The following is a 19,312-nucleotide window of genomic DNA, read 5'->3' as shown; positions in this document are numbered from 1 at the left end:
TAAGAAGTCGTGGATTATTATTATTGGTATTTTTATTATTATGCGACACCTCCAGGGAGTTCAAAGACTCATCGAGGAAGAGTGTGCAAACAGCATTGAACGACTGATCCCCTTCCGACTACTAACCGCGTTCAAACTCGCTTAATGTTTTGTGTGAGCCATTAGTAGCAGAGGCTCGACCAACTTTTGCTGACTCAAAAATTGTTTGAGGATGCCTTAATCAACTTATGCGAGTGAAATAAAAAGCTATTGTGTGAAAGAAAATGTAGAAATTAAAAATTTTATTAATTCTAGATAATACTCCAGGTCATCTGTCTTATTGCGGTGATCTCCACCAAGTTCAAGGTCATATTTCTCTCTCCAAACACTACTTCATTGATCCAACCGATGGACCAGGGAGTTTTTGCAGTAATCAAGGCTTATTATCTTTATTATCTACGGAGAACCTTTTCACAAGCCATTTCAGCTACTGAAGGAAATGACCAGACTCTCATGCTATTCTCGAAAACATTCAATATTTATCATGCTATTAAAAATATTACTGTGGCTTGGGACGAAGTGAACTCTCAATGTATGAGTGTCATATGGAAAAAGACATTAAAAAGCTTTGTGCATGATTTGGAAGTTTGTAATAGTGGGCATAGCAAACAATATGAATCTCGAAGTGAATGATGACATCATAATTCAACTCATAGAAAGTTCCCTGAAGAGTTGATCAACGAAGAATTGATCGAACTGGAGGAACAACTATTACAGAAGTGGAAGAGAAACAGGAAGAGTTAGGTAAACAATTTACAGTTTAATAATAAAAACGAAAGTACATGATAAGATTGCTGGCCATGAACAAATTTATGATGAAAAGAAGAAGAGGAATAAGCAAAGTATATTGGACATTTTCATCAAAAAAACAAAGGCTACACCAGAAGAGCTGCAGCCTAGTCCTTCGCATAGGGAAAGTAATTAAGATGTGATTGTGGGGAATGATTTGGGTGATTATTCTCCTGTTTTATAGTGGAAGTAACAGTACAATTTTATAAGGTTTAAAAATTAAAATGACAGCATACTTATTACGGTTAAGTCCCTAACCCCTATAACTCTGTTGATTTAATGTATCGACTTAGGTCCTGCCGGATGGAACGGAACCTGGACGTAAGTCGAGGGATGACTGTATTTGAACCTAAATCATTCATGAATATATAATAAAAATAAGGGCTCTGCCACTAAACCCTGCTATAATTCCTAATCAGCTAGATATTAGAAGACTCTCTCCCCACCCACCCAATACTAATCCTTGTCATTCATCTGTCAGCCAATATCTATGCATCTCAAAAGGCAACCTTTAACACCTCTGGTAGATTTAAATTAAGGTGTTCTTAAGTGACATGCTATCAAAAGTTTTGCTAATATCCAAATAAATCCCACCACCATGTACGAGATCCACTTGTAGATGAGCTTCATTACATGGTGAAAAGCACCTCACACTATCTATTAGAAGGGTTCAAGTGATGTATGTCATGTTTGGCCTCCAGAACAGGGGTTTTCGCTTCTGTCTCCATTTTCTCCAGACATTGAGAGTGAGCTTTCAAGGGTATGCCAAATATACTCATGGCCAAAAAACCTCCTCTCTTTTGAGGTTCAGCAATAAAAACATTGGTGATGTAGCAGTCTCCAGCCTCCAGATAGTACAAAATCCTGAATCTATCAGTTACAAGTTAGGAAGATCCCCTTGTCAGTTGCATAATCTCATTGCAACATTCTCTGCCAGGTCGTGCCTCAAGGTTGGGTAGAGTAAGTAGTAGTATGTATGAAGCACTCTTAAGGCTACAATATGGCAAGGAGACTGGTTACCTCCTGTGTGCACACCATGCCCAATAAACACATCTCCTCTCACTGCATGTCCCTACTCTATCCATGAATTAAAAATGTAATCAACAAATGGAAACATATAACAAAGTGTAATTGTGATTAGAATTTTAAAAAAAAAGAAACAACTAATTTTGACTAAAAGACAAATCAAGCAAAATATATAAAACAAGCCTAAATTCCTATCGGAAAAAAAAAAAAAAATCATTTTCACATCCACTTCACTAATATAGCCTGCTTCTCTTAACAGAAACCCAAATTGCTGTTTCAGCTCTCTTTCTTATAGGTACTTCCATAGACACTTCTCCAATGAACTAGGAGCCATCATTCTTCCACTTTCAGTTAAACTTGTTTAAAAGAAGAGCAGCAGTTCCCGAAAATCCCTTTTCAGTATACAACTGCAAGCACACCAAACATGCTTCTCTTCTATTCTGTCCTCATGAAAAAAAAATACTGTACCCTTCCATCTCCATTCCAGTCTGCATCAGTATATCACTCTTACTACAATGTTTCACCTTATGACAGTAATTTTTCAAGCAAATCAACTCCCTGAAAATCAGAAATTTTTCTCCTTTATTCTAAGCAAAGAGCATGAGACAAGCCCAACAACAAACACAATCTATGCCATTTCTCATTAGTGGCTCTCAACCATATCTTGACCTCATACTACTAACCAGCCTATGTTAACTAGCTGATTCCAGTGCATTTCGAACCAACCCAAAATTCTTTCTCCCATAGACTCACATTTACTTCTGCTGCCAATCCTGACACACTACACTATTCATCCCTTTGAATGTACTGTTTCTGTCCATCCATAGCATCTTAAAATCCTGCAATGAGTCCTACTTTGACTCCGTGGAGGTCACTATTAATAATAAAAGTTCCTTTCTTACTTAATTGTTCATATTCATACTTCCTCATATTTCTCAATTGCTTCATTACTTTCTCTCATCCATCTCTTTCATACTGTTCTGCCAACTGAAGTAATCTCTTTTAGCACACTTCTGCCAATATGCAATTCATTATTTCTGCCTTTCAAGTCAAGCCAATCATTGATTTTTGTCTAAAAGAAATTTGATATGTATTGAAATTCATTCAATAGGCAAGAAATATATAGGCATCTTAATGTTAGTGTTTTTAATTTCATTACCAAAGTAAACATCTGATATATATATTTCAGAAAATTAATAATTATCAATAATTAATCATCAATCCAGTGCATTTACTATGTAAAGAACAATATTTTACATTTTGTACCACAGATTTTCTGGCACCATTGGTTTCAAAGTCTTGCTAGATTAATTATTTTGCTGGACCAATGGAGGTCATAATAATAATTCATTACTATGCCTTCTGATCCACAGATTAAAACTCTCACAAGGATGGTTAAAAACTTAAATATAAATTAATTATACATGATAAACCACAGCTGTGAATTCGAACTTGCTTAGAAGCTCTAGCTAGGGTTAATTGTAAGGAAAATAATTCCCCCCCCCCCAACACACTAAGAATCATTCCAAATGGAGAGATCGCCATCATGTGCAGATGTAAATAATTAAGCAAGTGTGCACATGCAATATCATCTGTGACAGCCCAGTTAACTAGTCAGGTGGTTGTGTCAATTTCAAGTGCACTCTTGTAATTTTGTCTGTACTAAAGGAGATGCAGAACCATCCATTGCCAGAAAATCAGTGGTTTACCTGTTTTATCATATGCTATCATTTAATATCCAAAGAGACTCAATGGCTTATCACAGTTTAACAAAATCATAATGGAAAATCAATGGCTTACTTTCAGTAACTAAAAATCAGTAATAAACTCATGTTTATGATACTAAGAAGTCTACTGACTTCTTATAGGCTGGTAATGTATTTACTTATTACAGTATTTACAAAATATTGTAGTATGTAAGTGCAACATCATTAGCAATTAGATCATCTGTAGTCTCCTCATTACCACAGTGACAAGTTGTCATGATTAAAAATTATAATCCTATGTTTCTAGTTAATGTGGGGTGAGATTTAACAACAGCTGAGTATCATTACATAATGGAAAAACAGTGGGAAAGGTGTTTATGAAAATAGAGGCAGCTGAATGTATGCTGCAACACTATATTACAAATCACAGGTGAGAGAGAGAGAGAGAGAGATTGACACATTTCCAGTTCAATTATGATTGTATACAATGCAGAAAAGATTTCTCTTAATATGACAGTATTACTCAAGGCACATTTACAAACAACAATAATGAATCGCTTAATGATGGATAGCTTGTCATTCTTAAATACAAAAATAAACTGTGAAAACTCTGTATAAATATGGCATGTACAAAAACGTTTACATAATCTACACATTAAATGTCTATATATATAAAAAAGTCAATTTTTTTTTTTTTTTGGGTCAGATGGAGGGAAACATCTTGATCTAGTATTGAAGCTGAGATATCAGAGAAGTCCATCATAAGATAAATCACACTGGAGAATTCTTTTGTCAACACTTTCCCCTGTTAGTTATTGCTTCTTGAGATTCTGTCCTTTTAGTACCACTAAACAAGAAGTGGAACAACATTAGATGGGACGATTCTATTAAATATACAGAATTATTACATTCCATGCAAATTCTTACAAATCATTTATAATCACAAAATATTAGCAGCCATTTAGTGCATCCATAAATACATTGATACATTTATCCTCGACTTAAAAAGGATTCCTTTCCAATGATCCTGATGTAAGTTGGAAATCACTATCTGAGACATAAGGGTATGTTAATAATTAACATGCCCTTCTGAATGATAATGTGTAGGTCTGTTTGTTATATTTTTAACTAATTTTATTATTTTTATTGTGAAATAATACAATGTACAAATTATAACATAAAATTATGTGCACAGTTCTGTACTGTAATGAATAATGAACCATCACTGCAAAGTGTTTCTGTGTGTGTGTGTGTGTGTGTGTGTGTGTGTGTGTGTGTGTGTGTGTGTGTGCACGCACGCGCTTAGTAAAATAATTAACTGGAAACACATGGAACAAGAATAATTCATCAAAACTGCTACTCTTTTTATTAACTGGATGATTCAGAGAAGGCAAGGGAGGCTAGATCATAAATAACAAATTCATCAAATGCAGGAATTGCAACAAAGCATTCAGAGGATGGTTTATCAGATGCATGACAGCAGAAGTGAGCTTCTTTAAAAATGTATACATTATGTTCAAACAAGTTTGCTTTTCTTTTTTGGATATGTTTCTCTGTAGCAAGAAATTGCAGCTTGAATCATTCTGTCCACTTTTTTAAATTTCTCTCCATGTTTGCTCTATTTTCTTAACCTGAATTACCTTATTAATAGAGGCAAAATCCTCTGCCATTTTTCTTTTATTGTAAACTTTTTTTGGGGGAACTCAGATTTCTCTTGTTCTATTCCCCCCCCCTTTGCTGTTCTTCTGCAGTTTTCTGTGCTTCAATAATGTCTTCAACTGAAAGAGAGCTCTTTGCAGCTTCCACTAACTGCTCTACATCTTCATTGTGAACCTCCAATTCCCCACTTTAGCTAGTAGCACTATCTCATCACTAATCTCTCGAGGCTTTGTCTTTCTCAAATCCTGTGAATGTTTGAACATATATTGTCAGCAGCTTCCTCCAAACACTATTTATATAAATACTTTGCTGTCACTTCACTCCATGCTTCATCTACATTATTTGTACAAGGACAAGATATTATAATCTTTTCAGAAGTCTCCAAGGGTTTTCTCACCCTCAGTAGCAGCAATAGCATGAAAAAAAGTATATATTAAACAAATATGTCTTGAAGACAACAATAACACCCTGGTCCATGGGTTACAGGAGTGAGGTAGTATTTGGTGAGATGGTCATCATAAGTATAAGTGGTCATGAGTCACATACATTGTAAGTCGAGGAATGACTGTGTATATATGGAGGCTGTTCAATAACTTATAAGACTATATTTATACAGAAAACAGATTACCTTTAATTGTCATCATCATTTACATGGTCTTTTTCGAAGTAACTACCGTGAGACACGATGCATTTGTCCCAACGTTGCGTCCACTTCTTAAACACATGTGAAAGTCCGTTTTTTGAGAGTTCTTTCAAAACCACCTCCGCAGCTTTTACACATGCTTTGTTGCTTTCGAAACGGCGGCCTCTTAGTGGTTTCTTGAGCTGAGGAAACAGCCAGAAATCGCACAGTGCAAGATCAGGACTGTATGGAGGGTGTGGTAGGATATCTATGTTGTTCTTCTGCAAAACATCCACTACACCACCAGCAATATGTGGCCTTGCATTATCGTGGTGCAATAAGAAGCCATTCTTCAGCAATGGACACTTCCTTTTGACGTGCTGTACCATTGTCCGTAAAACATCTGCATAGTATGAGCCATTTACAGTATTCCTGGGTTCTACAGCATGTTGGTAAACAATGCCTTCGTAGTCAAAAAACATTATGGTCATAACTTTACCAGCCGATTTTACAGTTTTTGCTTTCTTGGGGGGTAGGTGAAGACGGATGCTTCCATTCACTGCTTTGTTGTTTCATTGTAGGGTCATAGTGATACAACCAAGCTTCATCTGCTGTAATGATGCGTTTTAAGAAGTTGTCGCCTTCTTGTTCCAGTCTTTCTTTCCATTCTGTGCACACATCCACTCGATGCTGCATTTGCTCCGGTGTCAAGAGTTTGGGAATCCATTGGGCGCAAACACGTTTCAGTCCCAAATGTTCAGCCATGATTGAGTGAATACTTCCCACAGAAATATTCAGGACAACATGCAGCTGGCATACTGTAATTCTGCGATCCTCCTTGATGATAATCGCTGCTGTGTTGATCATTGTCTCTGTGATGGATGTTGAAGATCTTCCCTCACGTTCAAGATCTTCCACATTTTGCCTTCCTTCCTTAAAAGTTTTATGCCAGCGAAAAACACTTGCCCTGAACATTGCTTCATCGTGGAAAGCTTCGCGTATCATGTTAAAAGTGTCCGATGACGATTTTTGCGAACGCACACAAAATTTAATCGCATAACTCTGTTCCAAGGACACTTCCATTTCGACGACTGGTCGCGGTTCGTAGGCGCGCCGAAACAAGCTTGTGTTTAGTCACATGACACTCTCGCACATCACCCATTGCGATGAGTGGTTTTGCGACAGTAAAATTAGTCTTATTACTTATTGAACAGCCCTCGTATATATATTTAACAATGACCATTTATGTTTAATACAGTAATCATCTAATCAATCATGGAAAACAATAATTCTTGAAAAAAAAAGTTTTGTTAAACTATTACCAAGACTAAGAGGAAGGTAAAAGAAGATAGGATGAGCAAACTATGGAGTATAAGCTAAGTGAGGAAGAGATAAAATAATTGCTTTAAGGAGAGAGAGAGAGGAGAATACATCAAGTTTAATCATACTCTTTTCCATAAAACTGGTTTTACAATTCTTAATATTTTACTTATTTATTTATTTATTTTTATTGATCATGTTCTGAGAGCAATCCAATAAGGCTAAGAATGAATGACACTGCAAATAGGATACTGATTAACCCATATGTCATTATTTTAGTGCTATTTCGTGTATAGCATAATTTCCAATAATATAATAATAAATAATACTAACTTGTTGAACACACAAACAGTCAGCTTCTGATTAAATGGAACCAATAATGAAACTATTAAAAACTTGTATCAATATCAGTTATTTAACAGATTGTAGGTGCTATAATAAACTGAAAAAAAATTGGCTGGATGGTTGATTTATAGTTTATTGGTGGAGAATAGCAAATGCCATATTGTGCCATATCAAAGGTTACAGAGATACACATGGTAATAATAAAGAGATAGTAAATAATATGCTATGTACAAAAAAAAATTAAGTTAAGCAATATAAATCTGCACATAAATATAATTTATAATCACATGCACGTGCGTATGTTTAAATTAATTCTTTGTAAAAAGTTAAAAACATCATGCAATTTGACCTGAGTCTGATAAGATCTGCGTTAATGTACATAGTTCAGCAAGATAAGTAAAAATTTTATTCCTTTCTTGTGTGAGGTGCTGGCACTCCATCAGAATATGACAAATGGTGAGATGTGTGTTGCATTTTTAGCACATAGGTGGGTCATCGATCCTCAGTAAATAAGAATGTGTAAGATGTTCGTGACCTATGCAAGAACAATTTCCACTCTTTAAAGATACCTATGGCATAACTATAAATAATAAATTATACGATAACCACAGTAATTAACTTTAATGAAATAAAGGTACAAATATTTCATACTGAAATTAACAGCACATCATCAGTGTAGACAAGCAATTCAAAGGAATGGATACAAAGTACATAACAGTCGGCAGATTACCAATTAAAAACTATTGCTGCGTGCTAGAAATTAATATTAATAAAATATTATTAAATAATTCTTAAAAACTATTTCTTTGATAGTTACATAATATAAGAATCTACCAAACTTTTGGGAGAGAGAGAATAATTTTATTTCAGATTTGGCCGATGTAAAAGAGCTTCGCAACTTTCTTTGAAGCTTGTCTTCTCCACAGATGCAATTTTAAATACGAACGCCTTTTCAAAGAAAGTTGCGAAGCCCTTTTACATCGGCGAAATCTGAATCAAAATGATTGTTTCTGTCTCCCAAAGTTTGGGAGATTCTTATCTTATATAACCGTCAAAGAAATAGTTTTTAAGAATTATTTAATAATATTTTATTAATATTAATTTCCAACACACGGCAACAGTTTTTAATTGGTAATCAGCCACTGTTATGTATTTTGTATTCCATTCCTTTGAATTGCTTGTTGTCTACACTAATGATGAACTGTTAATTTCAGTATGAAATATTTGTACCTTTATTTCATTAAAGTTAATTGCTGTGGTTATCGTGTAATTTATTATTTATTTAGACTGCCAATGCTTAATTTCAGGCTTAACCACGCAACCGGCCAAGACATATATATACGTCTAGGTTACCATGATGAGAAGTGCATATTAAAATTTTAATACCATTGAGGCGTTAGCTGATTTTTTTTTTTTTGATATTACATTGAAATATATGATGGATACGAAGTGTAGAGGAGCGATGTATTTTATCCATATTAACGGCGATGTGGTTAACCTCATGAAATTTAACTGTTTGTAGTCTATAAATGGGACTGTCAAAGAGAACATCAAAACTATGGGCTTATCTAGCAGTTATATCTGCAGTCTCATTCCCTGTAATTCAAATGTGGCTGGGAATCCATCACAACCAAACATAATTTGGTTGTGATGGAAAAGGGTCGTCATTTTGAACAACAGTTGCAAAACCTCAAGAAGCATCACATGTGGTTTATACAAAGGAGAGGTGATAGCCTGCAAAAAACTGAATGAATGTGTATGAATCATACATTTTCATAGCAGCTTTCTTTTACAAGGGAGGTCTGGAAAGTTCTGATAAACACCTAGTAAAAAAATGAATTAATTTTATGTCTTCTTATATATCCTAAAAGAAAATATATCTTCTGAAAAAAAAAAAAAAAATTTTGTTCTAGGTGCTTATCAGGACTTTCCAGCCCCCCCCCCCTCATTAGTGCACAAGTGCAAGCTGAATGACATGCAACTCTGCTGTATAATTACTGCATTCAAGTGGGATCCAGTTGGATACAACAAGGTCAGGAAACACAGCATAAGAACCAAAAGAGGAATCAAATCTTGAGCAATCAGTACAGATTAGCAAGAATTCAGAGTGGGCTGTTCTGTGCATGTTAAATAGCTGCAGAAAGACAGATGATGGAGTATGAGACTTCTGAAAGTGATCACAAGATGGAGTGCAAACCTGGAAAAAATTTAATGTTTGGTGCTGGTAGTTAACATATATGCTAACAACTTGCATAAATCACTTTTACATGCACACAAAAGGGACGTACAACAGTCTGAATTGTGTAATACTGAGTTTCCCAACATACGGAACAAAAATTAGTCCTTAGATATTCTGGAAGAGACTATTTTTAGGGTATGATTAAGAAATAAATGCTTCCTTCAAAGCGACAGAGCAAATTCATTTGCTTTGACAAAGACTTTGAATGGGCAATGTGCAAAAAAAAAGCACTAGTTGTTGGGATACCCTGATGACAGACAGGGTCTAACCATCAGCCCTTTCAGAACTGTAAAATTAGGACCCATAATCAAGCTTTGATTGTATAAGTGTACAATAAAAGTAGAGCAATGAACTTCAATTCACACCCATTCTGTTGAGGATAGAGTGCAAAGGATATTCAATGCTCTTTTGCATTTTCCCCTAAGTTGATGAATGTGTGTACAGAATGTAAGCTTTCTGTCAAAGATGAGTCCCAAGAATTTGGCCTCTGGTGCTACTGGAACAATACAAATCAGGATGTGGGTGAAAAATATGTTTTTGGCAGAAGTGGACAAATTTTTTTTTTTGTGCTGAAAACCTGAACTCATTACTAAGAGCTCATGAAGAGACACAACCAACTGTTTGTTGAAGTTATCTTTCAACTACCCCCATATTGCAGGAGTGATAGTAAATTGTGAAATCATCAACATAAACAGCATTAGCCTACTGTGAGAAGAAGCTGTTCAGTGAATGAATTAACTTTGATAGCAAGGAGTGTTACACTTAAGATAGAGCCTTGAACACCTTCCTCCATCCTTCTTGATGATATGGTCAAGATAGCATGCTACTCACTCGGAATTGAAAGACTTGGCTGGAGAGAAAGTTTTTAGTAAAACAGGAAGGTGTCTCCTGAGACCAAAATTAAAGAGGTCTTTTAACCACCTTACCGGCCATTTAAGATCAAATACGCATCCTCAAAAGCTTCATATCCATCATAAATTTCAATGTAATATCAATGGTATTATAATTTTAATATGCACTTCGCATCCATGATAATGTGGACGTATATATACGTCCTGGCCGGTAATGTGGTTAATATGCTATATCCCCAGGCTATGTCATAAGTTTTTTACATGCCAAAGAAGACTGAAACCAAAGGTAAATGTCAGGTTTCCCTGAAATCAGGGAAACCTGACATTTACCATTTTCTCCAATATCTTACAAAGAAAGTTGGTCAGACCAATAGTTAATAATTGTTTGCTTGTGTCAGATACATTCCAATACAAGTAATAGTTTTGGGATGGCAATGACAATCGACTTATGCCAAGAATCTGGAAACTCTAAGAATTTTGTTGCTTTGTATTGTACAGTAAGAGGAGATCCAAAACAGATGATGGAAAATATTTTATCATCTTGTAACAGATGTCATTAGGCCCTATTGGAATGGGGGGGGAGAGTGTGTGTAAGTGTGTGTGTGTGGAGGTCTCCTGTGGACGAGAATGAGAAGTGTCGGAATGGAGTGCAGAGGAATTGAGGTGCCATGTGAAGATCATTGAGGGAGTATATAGTTTTTCGCGACACAAAAATGAGGCATTTTGCCTTGGATCTGTTCCAGTTGTTCCCGGAGAAAGGAAGTTCCAGTGAGGTCGGGGTGAGATGAATGAGAGTGGCTATGCGGCCAAGTAGAATGCCAACGTGCATATAGGTATCGGCATAGCAGAAGGTCAGCGTAGGCCTAGAAGAAAATGCGGAACCTCTTGGACCAACATCGGCAGCAGTGCTTTGTGAACATCGTAGGCAACGAATCGTGATTGTATTCGCATGTTTAACTTCCAGAAGCAAGAACCTAAGGAACGTATCAGCCAGGTAACCTCATCGAAAAGGGACCAGATGAAGAAAATGTGAGCCATATAATTCCAATTGATGTCGCAAGTATAAGCCAGTGAGATCCCGACACCTTGGTAAAGTAAGAACTTTTTTCAAAATTTTGTATACAAAGAAAGGTAGATTGGGATGGTAAAAGGGACTAATTAGAATTGTGATTTATGAAGTGCTGTAGGACTTTAGGAGTTGAACCATGAATAGGGAATGATTGATCTGAATCAGAAAACTTGGAAAAGTGCAGTGTGAAAATATTTTAGTTTGTCATTGTCGGGTAATTCTTGAACCATTAATTGTGTAAAAATAATCTTAGGAGTGTTAAGTAATTAGAAGGACATCCCATTTTAATAGTATTAGATAACATTTCATGTTGTAAGGGAATTAGAATGTCCATGTTACACCGAGTTATCTTATTTTACCATTCATACCAACATTAGTTAAGTTAGTGTCTATGAAGATAATTGTAACTTGCTTTATTAGTAATGAATAATATTTTTCTTGTCAACCAAATAACTTGCCTGATCACTAATCTCAACGCACCACTCATAAAGAAAACCTATGCATAAAATTTTTGGGGATAGTCACGACAGCAGTGCGAAATAAGAATATATTAGATTATTGTGTGTGGAAATAGAGAAGGAAAGGATACAGGATAGTGTGCCATACCAGGTGTTTGCTCTTAGATAAAGAAATTTCTCTCATCTATAGAATTTTGGTGGTGCAGCATAAACAAATAAAATTTCTGAAATTTGAAACAGGGTTAACACTAGTATTCTAACAAAGAAATTGTCTCTAGCCAGAGGCATTTCCTTTGTCTATCGAGTTTTGCACACGTGGGCAACACACTTATAGTGGCCAAGGGTTGGAGGTAATAATAAGGGTAGAGTCTGTAAGAATTGTATAGGACAAAATTTTAGAGTTGAGTGAAATAAGAAAAAAAAAAAAAAAAAAAACAGCTAATGCCTTTTTATTCTTGTATATGGGAAGTAGGCAAGGCCATTTAGCCCTATCTAACTTTTGGAGACTGAGTGGGCAGTTCAATCTCCACTAGTACCCAATCAGAGATAGATGGCCCAAGGCTATCACTAATTAAGTGGTACACAGTGAAGAGAGACGGCTCAAATGTGCTGCCATCTCGTGGTCCCTAACCCTAACACAATATATTTAATGTTTAAATAATGTGGATTCTACGGTCGATTTTCTTGAGTTTACGGGATGAAAAACCCGAGTTTAAGGGAGGAAAACCCGATTGCCCGTGCCAGAGATCGACTAACTTGGGAACCAGTCAAAAAAAAAAGGCTTAGAAAAATTTCCTCTAGTTGCCGACTAGACTCGAAACTAAGTCTTCCTTCGTGCAGTCAAGCGCCGTGGTATGCAAATGCTGCATCCACTGAGCTACACAGTGAAATAACAAGTAAAGAATAAAATTAATACACCATAGGCCAAGATTTAAGGAAAGGATATAAGATCATAGAGGAGTAAACACAATCAACAATTAAATTTATACTCATTACACAACATAAAGATATATATATATAATTTTTACAGTACTCTATGAGGGGAAGCCTGGCTTTGTGAAAGGATGGTCACATATAATTAATCTGCTAACTTTTTATGATAGGGTGACAATGGAGTTGGAAATAGGGAATGGCTACACGATGATACTACTGGACTTTCACAAGGGTGTTTGACAAGATACCACATGGAACTCTGTTATGCAAACTTCAACAAACAGGAACGGATATGAAACTGGTGATATACTGGGTTGGCAAATAAGTTCGTTCGGTTTTTCAGAGTGGAATGAAATACATTTTATATAATATATATAATACATATAATACATACTAGTCAGTTATATATTGACCATCTTTATCAATGACCTCTTGCTATCTGTCCACCAACTTCATTATGCCACATTCATAAAACTCCTGAGGTTTACTGGCAAAAACCAATCCAGGTGTCTTTTGAACACCTCCTCATTAGTGAAGATTTTCCCATTCAGAGAATTCTGCAATGATCGGAATAAGTGGTAATCGGAAGGTGCCAGGTCTTGTGAATAGGGAGGATGTGGCCAAACATCCCAGCCAAGACATAACAATTTACTCTGGGTTAACGATGTGTGGGATCTGGAGTTGTCATGGTGAAAGACAACTCCTTTCCGATTTGCCAATGCAGGATGTTTTGTGTTAACTGCATGGGCCAGTCACGTTAATTGTGAGCAATAGACAGTTGAATCAAATGTTCTGCCTGATGGTAACACCTTTACTAATCCCACCACACAGACAGCATGATCTTCTTTGGCTGCAATTCCACTTTCGAGGTTGTTTGCGGTGGTTCACTCTTGTGCCTCCCATGATCTTTTACGTACGACGTTATTGTACATGACCCATTTTTCATCTCCCGTAATCATCCGTTTCAAAAATGGGTCATTTTCTTGGCGACATCGCAGCGAATCACAGATGGATATGTGAGTAGTCATATTTGCCTCAGTCAATTCGTGTGGCACCAAAACATTGAGTTTCGAAACATATCCCAGCTTGTGCAAATGGTTTTCAATGTTTGTATGGGATATGTTCAGTACTGCAGCAATCTTCCGCACTGTTTGTGATGGATTTTTGTCGACGATATCCTTTACAACACTGGAATCAACCTCGGCCGGGTGACCGGCGCATCATTGATGTTGAAATTTCCAGAACAGAATTTGGCAAACCACTTTCAGCATATGCATTCTGTTAAGGCACCATCCCCATATATGCTGCATATTTTTTTATGGGCCTCCTCAGCTCATTTTCCTTTTTTGAAATAAAAAAGCAAAATATGCCAGTAATGTACGTTATTTCCTTCCATTTCTAAAAATATGTTACACACACGCAAATGAAGTAGGCCGAACGAAACACTGAAAGATTATGGGTCTGGTCACCAAGTTTTCCTGGAGAGGATCCAGAAGTGAATGACCAAGATGGTGAGTAGTCTGTAGAATACTCCCTCTATGAAGATTGATTGAAGATTTGTGTCGCAAAAGTTAGTCTTGCTTAGGCAACAAAGGGCAGGGATATGATAGACATTTAAATTACTTAAAGGGTTTTATAGGATTGATGTAGGGATAATGTTTCGGCATTGGTTAAAGGGGACAGAACAAGAGGTCATCACTGGAAGTTGGATAAGAGTGTGGTTAGCAAGTGCATGACGACCAGATTTTTGTGTGGTGAACGAATGGAATGGATTATGGAAGCAGAATGGGTAGTGAATCATGTCACATAGCATGATTCGCCGCTTCCACCTACCACTATACATACCATTTGCACCACTGAAGATGATGCTACATATTTGTTCAGGTGGTGTGAGGCTTGTATATTGCAGTCCTATCATAGAAATCCATGTTGTGAGCTTAAGTTCTGAATGTTTTTCTGGAGATTTGTGTTCCAGTCAATGCTCAGAACCCTGCATTCAATGTGTCAGCTGATGAATAGCATTTTTTACATATTATCCTTTAGAGCCTTATAGTCATGTTTGGTGAGTGTGGTGGGTCGTCCATTGCAGGTAGTACTTGCAGTTGACTCCCTACGCTTCCATCTCAGTATGGTATCACCATTTACTGACCTGGAATGGCCCAATTTATCAACAATTTGCCAAACCTGCAACACGACATCCTATCACAATGCCTCTTTTAAACTCCATCAGCTCCCTTCTCACAGCCATTTCACCTGGATACAGTTGCACTGACTTCAGAGCATCATATTCCTCCATTTATATCAGCTACAAACATGTGACTTGTTACATAGCATGAGAATGTCCATGACTTCTTTCCAAGCAGTGTATCATATTGAATCTTAAAATCCTGCATTAATAACATATTCAAGTAATGTGTTCCATTCACCCACAATTCTCCATCTAAAAAATCTACTCCTCACATCCCTCTTCATAGATAAGAGGAAAAGAGATAATATGATAGAGATGTTTAAGTTAATTAGAGAATTTTATGAGATTAGTCCATAGGGGATAATGGAAAGAGTAGATGGTAAGAACCAGAGACCATTCCTGGAAGTTATGGTTCTTCCCCTCTTGTCATCTACTCTTTCCATTATCCCCTATGGACTAAACTGATAAAATTCTCTAATTAATTTAAACATCTCTATCATATTATCTCTTTTCCTCTTATCTACCAAACTCTGCAATCCACATTCCATCAACCTCTCTCTCTCTATAGCCAACTTCTCTCCAGAACCCTGATACTGTTTTAATCACTTTTCTCTGGACCTGATCCAGCGTTTCTACATCACAATAAAAACCAGGTACCTGACCAAATCTGAACACAACAGTCGCAATGTGATCTGACTAATGCTTTATACACCACAACCACCTCATCCCTCATGTTAGTGTACTTGCTGCTTTAATATCAGTACATAAGTTGTTATACTTATGTACCGATTTCTTGCTGCAAAAGGTCTTCAGCAGAACAAATATTATGAATACGATGTAACAGGGTTTAATAGTTCCAATCTTTTGACTAGGATGAGAATTAGCATGGATATAATGATCAGTATGAGCTTCTTTTCTAAAAACAGAAAATTGCAAACTACTATCTGGTTGATGAAGAATTAAAATATCTAAAAAAAAACTAGTTGATTGTTTTTTTTTCCCTTTTCTAAAGTAAACTGATTTCTAGGGTGAATCACATTTATTTTTGAAAAGAATAGTTTTAAATCTGATGATGAACCTTTCCACATTGCAAATATATCATCTACATATCTATATCTAACAGATAAGCTTAGGTGTTGATGGTTATTCATGACTTATTTTTCAAGGTATTAACATCACCACAAACATTTTTATCAACAAAGATGTTTTATTAACGCTTATATTTCGCTGATTTTCAACTCAGCATCATCAGAGCACAACACACTTGTAACATGGAACACTTTGAAAACAAAGTACTTACCACAGCTACATACTAGCCACAAGTGTGGTTACGCTATGTAGATGATGTGTTTGCCATCTGGCCCCCATGGACAAGACACTTTGGATGCTTTTGTCACCTACCTAAACAGCCAACACCCCAAAATTCACTTCACAGTAGAAAAAGAATCAAATAACTGTTTACCATTTCTTAACACATTAGTCACCCGCCTTTCAGATGGATCACTATCTTTTTCTATTTACAGAAAGCCCACACACACACACACAGGAAGATACTTACATAAACAATCATATCATCATCCAGTCCAACAGTACGGCATTTTAAAAACACTTACACACAGAGCCAGAGCTATTTGTTCTAACGATACAGCTCTGACCACTGAACTCCAATACCTGCGCCATACGTTCTTAGCCAATGGCTACAATCCCTACAAAATAGATAAAATACTACATAGGCCCATTACTCTGCCCTCTCCCCTAATGCACAAGAATACAACATGACCATTTCTATTCCCTATATCAGAGGTACATCGGAAAAGATAGCCAAAGTATTGTTGAAACATGGTCTTCGCACCACTTTCAAACCTCATGTCAAGCTTTCAACTCTGATCTGCTCGCCTAAGGATAAACTTCACCCTTTAGCACACCCAGGAGTGTATGAAGTTCCGTGTGACTGTGACTTGGCCTATTATGGGCAAACAGAAAGATCAGTGAACATCCGCCTGGAAGAACATGAAAGATACATTCGCTGCTATTACTATGGCAAGTCAGGACTGGCAGACCACATTTTGGACACTCCTTCACACAGGATTAGATGAAGGAAAACGAATGTGCTATTTAGGAGTCGTTATAGATTTGAAAGATTATTTCTTGAGTCAGCAATGGCCTTGAAGAATTCTCCCAATCTTAACAAATATGGTTGCATTAATTTGCCAAAAATTTGGGAGACGGTTATCCTAAAAAAAACTCCTGGATAACTGCGTTTTTTTTTTTTTCGTTAGAGGGCATCAAAAAATAGGACTTTAGATCTTTTGTCTTTTGCAATTATATTGTTTCACTCGCTCACTGTCGCGTTTACAAGTGTGTTGTGCTCTGATGATGCCGAGTTGAAAATCAGCGAAATATAAGTGTTAATAAAACATCTTTGTTGATAAAAGTGTTTGTGGTGTTGTTAATACCATGAAAAATAAGTCATGAATACATATCTATATAATACCGTAGGTTTGGAGAAACATATTTTGAGAAGTTTATAATAATATAAAGTATCTAAATATTCATCTACGTTATTATCTTCATTCACTGGAAAATCTACTTCTCACATCAAGAACTCCCTAGATTTTAAAACAGAAGTTTGTAATCTATACTTAAAACCTTCAGATATTATTTTATTTAGTCTTGATATAATATCTTTTCACAAACATTCCTTTGGCAGACACTATTAATTTACTTAAAAAAGATTTTCCTCTGATATCAAACTATTTGACTTGTAATATACTTTGGTTATTTCAGTGTACAAGACAAATTATGCCAACAAGTTGAAGGAACAGCCATGAGTGGTCCTATCTCTCCTACCCTAGCAAACTACATGGAAAAAAAGGGCCAAAAGGCTTCACTTTGTCAATGCAAAATTATACAAATTAAGTGGATATTAAATCCAACATTATTTCAAAGCTGAATATAGAAACTATAAAAGTTTCGGTGGATCCAAGTGTAAGCAACCTTTTAGGACAGGGGCAACTCGTGGTAAAGGTGGAGTAAGTTCTGATCACTTTCCTTAGTATTCTCCATAATGCAAAGCACATCTCCTTGTGGACATGTATGATGCTATGCATCATGGGAAGGGGTCACTATCCAGACCGGTTTAGACCTTTGTTGAGGTCTCGTCAGTGGGAGCCAGACCCAGACGTAAAATACCCAGGTTTAAGTGATGCAGAAGTCATACTTTCCCATACGAGTTGCCAAAAGGTGTCACATCTTAAAAAGTATTTTCAGCAATTATTGGTACCTTTTAAGATGTAACACCTTTTGGCAACTCGTATAGGACTTCTGCATCACTTCAACCTGGGTATTTTACATCTGGGTCTGGCTCCCACTGACAAGACCTCAACAAAAGTTGAAACCGGTCTGGGTAGTGACCCCTTCCCATAATGCATAGCATCATATATGTCCATAAGGAGATGTGCTTTGCATTATGGAGAATACTAAGCAAATTGATCAGAATTTACTCCACCTTTACCACAAGTTGCCCCTGTCCTGAAAGGTTGCTTACGCTTGGATCCGCCAAAACTTTTATGGTTTCTATATTCGGCCCGAAACTTTTGTAGTTTCTATTTATTCGGCTTTGAAATAATGTCGGATTTAATATCCACTTCACTTGTATAAAATCACATGGAACATTTTGAAGATCATCTTCTTAAAGGCATATCTCCTAAATCTCTTGGTATAGTTTGCTATAAGGAAAGATTCATCTTCAGATTTAAAACTATTAATTTCAAAAATAAATATGATTCATCCTAGAATTCAGTTACTTTAGAAGAGGGAAAAAAAACAATCAAGTAGCCTTTTTTAGATGTTTTAATTCTTCATCAATCAGATAGAAGTTTATAATCTTCTGTTTTTAGAAAACTCATAATGATCTCTATAGCCATTCTTATCATCAGGTATTGTGCTTATAACATTTGTTCCACTGAAGACTTTTTACAGCAAGAATTGAATCATATTTATGGTATGCAAATGGGATAAAGATATGAATATCTTTGAACATGGCTATGTATGTAGTGAAGGGGTGGA

The 19,312-nt window shown here is 36.3% G+C and overlaps 1 protein-coding gene across 1 annotated transcript in view; it reads right to left on the bottom strand.

Annotated features, from left to right (window-relative positions):
* Positions 1–2,977: 2,977 nt before the first annotated feature.
* Positions 2,978–19,312, bottom strand: part of LOC150107045 (neuroligin-2-like) — a 165,325-nt gene continuing 148,990 nt past the window's right edge. Inside the window, exon 11 of the mRNA XM_090392913.1 lies at positions 2,978–4,407. Coding sequence (XP_090249039.1) covers positions 4,353–4,407 — 55 coding nt within the window. The 3' untranslated portion in view covers positions 2,978–4,352. The remainder of the gene's footprint in view (positions 4,408–19,312) is intronic.

The sequence above is a fragment of the Typopeltis vanoorti genome, chromosome 5 (assembly GCF_054136105.1).
Source record: "Typopeltis vanoorti isolate ZY-2024b chromosome 5, IOZ_Tvanoo_1.0, whole genome shotgun sequence".
Lineage (NCBI taxonomy): Eukaryota > Metazoa > Arthropoda > Arachnida > Uropygi > Thelyphonidae > Typopeltis > Typopeltis vanoorti.
The sequence above is the reverse complement of the archived record's forward strand: the minus strand, read 5'-3'. Positions and strand labels throughout refer to the sequence as shown.